General features: G+C 37.6%; 1 protein-coding gene across 5 annotated transcripts in view; it reads left to right on the top strand.

The window, feature by feature from the left end:
• The window catches only part of METAP1D (methionyl aminopeptidase type 1D, mitochondrial), a 91,442-nt gene that overhangs the window by 67,232 nt on the left and 16,599 nt on the right, over window positions 1-7,611 (top strand). For 3 of the 5 annotated variants that reach the window (XM_017538211.2, XM_037741897.1, XM_017538212.2), the window contains 4 exons: window positions 1,468-1,625; window positions 3,820-3,969; window positions 5,981-6,129; window positions 6,629-6,671. In XM_017538211.2, coding sequence (XP_017393700.2) covers window positions 1,468-1,625; window positions 3,820-3,969; window positions 5,981-6,129; window positions 6,629-6,671 — 500 coding nt within the window. Of the gene's footprint in view, window positions 1-1,467; window positions 1,626-3,819; window positions 4,009-5,980; window positions 6,130-6,628; window positions 6,672-7,611 lie in introns of all 5 variants that reach the window. The other 2 variants (XM_017538216.2, XM_037741898.1) reach the window with 2 other exon arrangements.

Below are 7,611 nucleotides of genomic sequence, written 5' to 3' on the forward strand. Positions count from 1 at the left end.
AAACAAAAAAAAAACAAAAAAAAAAAACCCAAGCAACAACAACAACAACAAACTATTGTTCTAAATATGAAAGTAATGAAATAAAATGAATTGAAATGTTTTCCTGGCTGGATGCAGTAGCTCACACCTGTAAACTCAACACTTTGGGAGGCTGAGGCAGGAGGATCTCTTGAGCCCAGGAGTTTGAAACCACCCTGGGCCACACAGCAAGACCCTGTCTTTACAAAGGGTACAAAAATTAGCCAGGCGTGGTGGCACGTGCCTGTGGTTCCAGCTACTCAGGAGGCTGAAGTGGGAGGATTCCTTGAGCTTGGGAATCCAAGGCTGCAGTAAACCATAAGCATCACGTGCTTTACCCTGAATGAAAGAGCAAGACCCAGACCCTAAAAAAAAAAAAAAAAAAAAAAAGTCTTCCCCTTACCTCTAGCCCCAACCACATGCCACAGAAATAGCCACTGTTGATGAATCTCAATTTTCAGAAATTTCATGGGCATGTGCAAGCTTGTATAAATGTATAAGCTCCTTTTACATTAATGGGCTTTTTACATATATTTGTTGAGAATTCACTTTTTTCCTAACAGTGTATTGTGACTTCTTTCCATATCAACACATAGAGATTGATTTGGCCTATTCTTTTTAATAGCTCCAGAATTTTCTGTAAGTATGCCATAATATATTTAATCAGTCCCCTACTGGTGTTTCCTATTTGGAAACATTTGAGTTGTTTTCCACTTTTTTTCTACCATAAATAATGCTGCCATGAGGGCACCTCTTCATACATCCATCATTGCATAGTATCTGCAGGGTAAAGTCCTAGGAGATGAACTGCTGAGTCAAAGGATATGTGCATTTAAAATTTTGATAGATATTTCTAAATTCCTGTTGTGAGTACTTTGAACCCTATATTCATTTTCTTTCAGTATTATACTTACATTTTTGCTATTTAGTCTTTATCTGACTTGAACATTCATCACAATGAATTTCAGTATAATGCCTCACTGCGCGTGAACTTAACACAGGGTAGTAATCCTATGGAGGGCAAAAAGTGCAGCTGGCAATTTGTCTGTGATTCTTGAAAGGAAAACGGCTTTACAGAGTATAAAGCCATCAAAACAGTGCCCTGAATCTAGGGTCGTCTTGGACATTGCCACATAAGGTATCACAGCAGAAATTGTTCTTTTTACAAACCTGGTGCTCAGCAGATGTTTCTATGTGTTTATTTCCCATTAGAGTAGAGTTTTCCATTGTCATGCATTTATGTAAACATAGTATTAGCTAATGAATACGCCGTGTTACTGTTATACTAGAACTCAGAATATCACTGCTTTGCTTTCTATTTGGGGCTTTTCCTTTTTCAGTCAATAAAGTATTAGAATAATGATTTAATAGACAACACCACAACATCTTAAAATGGAACACTGTGTTAGGTTGGTTTTTTACTTAAAATATGTCTATTTCTGCTCACAGGTTCTCATAGGATTTTCTCTTCACCACTCAATCATATCTACTTACACAAGCAGTCAAGCAGTCAACAAAGAAGAAATTTCTTTTTTCGGAGACAAAGAGATATTTCACACAGTATAGTTTTGCCGGCTGCAGTTTCTTCAGCTCATCCGGTTCCTAAGGTACTGTATTGCCTATTATCTGCTGCTTTTTCCAGCTAAGATAAAAGTTGACTGCAGAAGCGATCAAATATTTTTGCACCTTTGATTTCTGAGCCATTTGGGTTTTAATTTTCAAACTAGGCTTGTGATCTAAAACTGTGACTTGAGAAGTTTTAATATCCTGCAGTTCTATAGCATTAATTTTTTAAAATAAAGCTCTAAACTTTCAGTTGCTTAGCTTATTTAGAATTAAAATTTCGGCTGGTCCGAAGGTAGTGAGTTATCTCAATTGATTGTTCACAGTCAGTTACAGATCGAACTCCTTGTTCTACCCTTTCCTCCCTTCTCACCACTGTACTTGACTAGTCTTAAAAAAAAAAAAAAGTAGAATTAAAATTTCTATCAGGAAATTTTCTACATTAAATTTCTAACGCGAAGATAAAACTATATGTATGTAGTTTTCTAATTGTTTTAGAGAAAAAAATTGACTATAAAATTATGATGATTCAAAAGAGATTACTTGAAACTAACACACTAGATTTTTTTAAGCCTGTTCTTATACTTTCCTTGTTATTTGATGCTACTGTCTTTGAATCGTCTTTGAAACTAAATTAAATAAAATATATCTCAGAGCAGTCTTGATTTTTTTTTTTTTCAGAGATTGCAATTCTGTGGAAAGGCAATCTATCCATTTTTCAAAGTGCAATATAAAGGGAGCATACAAGCCCCTTAGGAAGAAGGAGAATAGCTAAAGAAATATAGATTTGTCACAAAAAATCATCTGCTTTCTCCCTTTTATAAATTTTTTTATGGTGAGCCCACATTTAGTATATTATACTTCCTGAAGGTAAATGGCCCACTTTTAAGGCAAAGGCCTACGACACAGAAGGGCCACCAGGATGTATCCCGTGGCCTGGCCATCACAGTGAGAGTGAGCATTTGGTATTAGTCACAAAAATTGACACTTTTTTTTTCCGTAGAAGAAAAGAAAAGGAAATCTCTGGTGAGGTGAACTGTATTGTTTTAGCTATTTCAGTCAATTTCAGCATGACAACCCAACAGCCCTTCTGCCTGCAAGTTATAACCTTGCCAGATCACAGCACAGCGTGGAGACAAGAACACAGGCTCTTTGGGGGAGACCTGGTGAGCGTTTGCGGGCATTTGTGGTGTAGCTGTGGGAGAGTAGATGTTCCTCCAGAGCTCAGCTGCGGCAAACCAGGCAGTAGTGTCACCTATATCAGAAAACCCATCTGAACGGGGGGTAAGTGAAGACCCGTAACTCCTGCGTGAGAGGCTTCACAAAGAGGAGAGTCCTAACCTCAGCCCTTCCAGTGCTGCTGTGATGTTTCAATTGAATAGTGTTATCTCCCTCAGCTTCCTGTCCCAAACTGCTGTGGAGCCCTACTGTGGACTGTCCAACAACGCTTATAGTTTGTAATGCATTATAAACTACAAATAGTTTGTAAAGAGCTGTGCAAAACCTTGGGACTGAAAGAAGTTCTGTGTCTAAGATGGTATTTATTTTCCAAATACTGCCCATAGTGGAGAACGGCCTACAAAAGTGATCAGGGTTGCATGTTTTGAGTTTTCGGGTGGCTTTTTGTTTATTCTTGGCAAGTAATGGAAATGTTCTAGGTAATTTTTATGTACTTGAAGAAGAAAACTTGTTTCATTTTATTCTAGCCTCTCAGTGTAAGTATGGTTGCAAAATGTAAGAAAAGTGTATGTGTAATAGGCTTCAGGGAACATGACAGTCAGCCTTTTTGCATATAATCGTTTGGAGAGGGTGTTGGGAACTATGTTTTACATAAATTATATTTTTGTGTTAAGATGAAAGTGCTCTTAATTAACCATTTGGTGAATTGGAAACTTGGTGCTATTTTTTATCAATGGTGATATGCTTCTAACTGGGTTGGGAGGAGAAAAAAAAGAAAACTACTGTTTGTTTTGACCAGAAGTCTACTTCAGTCCAGTTTGACTCAAAGCATGGTAAGGTTAACAGACCATCCAGAGGCAGCACTAACAGGCAATGTTAAGTTCAAAAGGGCAGGGGAAGGAACTGGGGGCAGCCTGGAGGGTCTGTTGTGCTGGCTTCAGAGGTCGGTGCTCCGGCAGGAAGGGCAGAGCTCCATGAAGCAGGAGGCTGTGTCTGAAAAAATGATCCCATTGTCGTGCGCTGGGTTCTGATCTTCATTTTCAATCCTTTTTCCTCAAGCACATAAAGAAGCCAGACTATGTGACGACAGGCATTGTACCGGACTGGGGAGACAGCATAGAAGTTAAGAATGAAGATCAGATTCAAGGGCTTCATCAGGCTTGTCAGCTGGCCCGCCACGTCCTCCTCCTGGCTGGGAAGAGTTTAAAGGTGGCGTCTCACCAATCCTTAGAATGACATTCATAAGGGGCAACAAACATTCCTCTTTTTTTCTTTCTCCTTAACTCTTATACACATTTAATTTGTTTTTTAAAAATAAGTAAAGCCTTGGGGTGGGGAAAAGGAATTTTATTATTTGTGTGTTTATTCAAGAAGTAACTTAAAACCCAAATTCAATTTTAACTAGCAGAATTCTAGAACGACTTTGGCCTCAATCAACCTGTCCAAGTTGATCAATGGCAGACAGCTTTGACTTTTGCCCCACTACTTCTGCCTGTAGTTTCAGATTTTACTCCCCATGTTACTTCTGTGTGCCTGAAGATTGGCCCTAGCTTGTCCTTTGTCTCCTGTTTTTTGCCTTTGCTCTGCAAAGAAAGATCAGATCATATACACAAGGCTATGGGTAATATAGAAATGTAATTACATACAACTTCCTACTACAATATTTAGTTCTTTAGGTCGGGTGTGGTGGCTCACGCATATAATCCCAGCACTTTGGGAGGCCGAGGTGGGTGGATCATTTGAGGTCAGGAGTTCGAGGCCAGCCTGTCCAACATGGTGAAACCTTACCTTTACTAAAAATATAAAAATTAGCTAGGTATGATGGTGAGCACCTGTAGTCCCAGCTACTTGGGAGGCTGAGGCAGGAGAATCACTTGTACCCAGGAGGTGGAGGTTGCAATGAGCCAAGATCATGCCACTGCATTCCAGTCTGGGCGACAGAGCAAAACTCTATCTCAAAAAAAAAAAAAAAAAAGGCGGGGCGCGGTGGCTCACGTCTGTAATCCCAGCACTTTGGGAGGCCGAGGCGGGTGGATCACGAGGTCAAGACATCGAGACCATCCTGGTCAAAATGGTGAAACCCCGTCTCTACTAAAAACTACAAAAAATTAGCTGGGCGGTGTCGCGTGCCTGCAATCCCAGCTACTCAGGAGGCTGAGGCAGGAGAATTGCCTGAACCCAGGAGGCGGAGGTTGCTGTGAGCCGAGATTGCGCCATTGCACTCCAGCCTGGGTAACAAGAGCGAAACTCTGACTCAAAAAAAAAAAAAAAAGATTTAGTTATTTCATAATAATCTGAAGGATCCTTCTATGTAAGGATATAAAAGAAAATATGAGCCTACTTTCTGCCAAAATGTGGGCAGAATTTATGAAGTGAGACTCAAAGATAAGATCACTCACAGTATCTTCTTCGTAATAAACTTACAACATGACTAAACATAATGTAAATATAAAATAATGAAGAAAATTATTAAAGAAATGGCTAATTTTTAATAAAAGATTTTATTTTAGAATTTTATTTATGTTTATGACATTTATGGAAATAGTCTTCACGTGCTTATAAAACTAAATTTTGGTTTTCTTTTAGTTTGGGAGCAATTTAGTTTGGAATACCTTTTGAAAGCAAAAAATATTTTTATATTTTCTATTTATTTATTTTGCCATGAAAGAAATCAAGATTACTTAAAATCAAATCTCTACAAACTGTATTAGACTCAGTCTTTTAAATATCAACCATTATCTCCATGCCATTGCTACAAAACCAGGTAACGTTTTACTGAGATAAAAAGATGTGGGTTGACCTACTTTTCAAGCTTTTCAAGGTTCAACTGGTGAACCTTTTGAACATTTATTCATATGCGTTGAATAGCCGAGGGGACCAACTATTGAGAAAGAAGAAGGAATTGCCGAATAACATAATTTTGAAATCTTCAGGCCAAAAGGGAGTTATGTCATTTAATGACTCACAAATGATTTAGAGGATCCTAGAGTTTAAAATTTCTATTTCCTAATGGTTCATAACACCATCATATGCCCAAATGATTGTCTGCAAGGCACAGTCGAGGATTGTAACACTAATCATAATTAATTCAAATGTCGTACCATTTTATCATAGTAGATTTATACAGTCTCACATGGAAGTGTTGTTGCTATAGCATAGTTGATAAATACAAGAATTGTCTTCAATTGTTGCTGCACAATTTTTTTATTTAACATTTTAGGTTGACATGACAACTGAAGAGATAGATGCTCTTGTTCATCAGGAAATCATCAGTCATAATGCCTATCCCTCACCTCTAGGCTATGGAGGTTTTCCAAAATCTGTTTGTACCTCTGTAAACAACGTGCTCTGTCATGGTATTCCTGACAGGTATTCATTTCTTAATAAAATATTGTTCCTTTGGAAACTAAAACATGAAGCTAAGATCTGTAGCATGTTGAAAGACACTATTGTTCAATTGAAACCCACCGGTAAACTTCTGAAATTGATTATGATAAAACAGAAATTTTGAAGTATTTTACTTCTAAATGGACACACCACCACCATTTAATGTTTGTTAATGCAGTATACAATCTAAATGGGTTGTACATTACATATGTCTTTTACTTCTTAGATTTTAATCATATAAGTGATAAAAATCCAAATGTGGCAAATTTTTCTTACCAACTCTTGTTTCGGTTCTTGGCAAAATTAAGTGCATCTTTTGAAATAAGTTAAAGATTAGATTTAGTTGTCCTGTCTATTCCTCCTTCACTCCAAATTATCATTGCAACCCATTGGGTTTGTCATATTAGTCATTAAGTGTTTATTTTTCTATTCGTTTTATTGAGATCTGTCTATCACCAATTTTTTTCTGTTTACGTTTTAGTCGACCTCTTCAGGATGGCGATATTATCAACATTGATGTCACAGTGAGTAAATCATATAAAAAATTGTCTTTGATCAACTTCAGAATTGCTGGTAGCAACAGGAAGAGTGGATTGAAAATGTGAACTGCACCAGTGGAAGTGCTGTTTACTTCTAGACCCAGACGCAAGCAGCTGGTTTCCTTTTTTGTCTTTAACTCTGTGTTTATTCCAAGTAAACCCAGGCCTGACTTGAATTTAGGGCTGCAATCAGATGCACTGAGATCAATGTTGGCCTAAGTGAAATGTCAACCCAATCCTGCTATGTGTCATGTTTTTGAGAAGGTGTAATTGTTATTGATCCACTGTGTAGTTAACGCAGAGCACCACAGCACTGGGCAGCTGCTGAAGCTAGATATGTATGAGATGAGCTAACACGAAGAAAGCCAGCATTTTTCCTTCACTCTGCCAAGATTGATCTTCCTCTTCCTGCTGATTTTGAGTGGGGCCTGTCATTATCTTACTCTGTCATTAGGGGCTACATTGGCCCGTGTATGTCAGTCTATTTGGACAGCAACTCTTTTGCTAGCAGTGTTCCTTAGATTTATTAGAATCCCTGAAGGTAATGTTGAGTTCCATTTCTGGTAGACAGAGCCTTGTGCCTAGAGCATACAAGCAGAGTGGTATTTTGTCTGAACTTAAGTTTTTCACCAAATGGTTAATCATCTTTCTTTTAAATAACAAGCCTAAGTAATTTAACATAGGGACATCAAATTGTTCAAGTGGTAACCTTTTCTAATTTTCTTAGCCTATCACTGTTCTCAGACTTGGATTATATGTACTTTTACATTTCTTTTTCTTAAAGACTTTTGTAATGATACCTTTGGATTATGTATATTATAAGTAAGTTCTGTACATCTAAGATTTACAAATACCTTTTAAATAAATAAACAAAATTTAAACATCTTAGGAGAACTAGTTGAAATGACAACACTCAAGGAATACA

This window comes from Cebus imitator, unplaced genomic scaffold (genome assembly GCF_001604975.1).
Source record: "Cebus imitator isolate Cc_AM_T3 unplaced genomic scaffold, Cebus_imitator-1.0 Scaffold110, whole genome shotgun sequence".
Classification (NCBI taxonomy): domain Eukaryota; kingdom Metazoa; phylum Chordata; class Mammalia; order Primates; family Cebidae; genus Cebus; species Cebus imitator.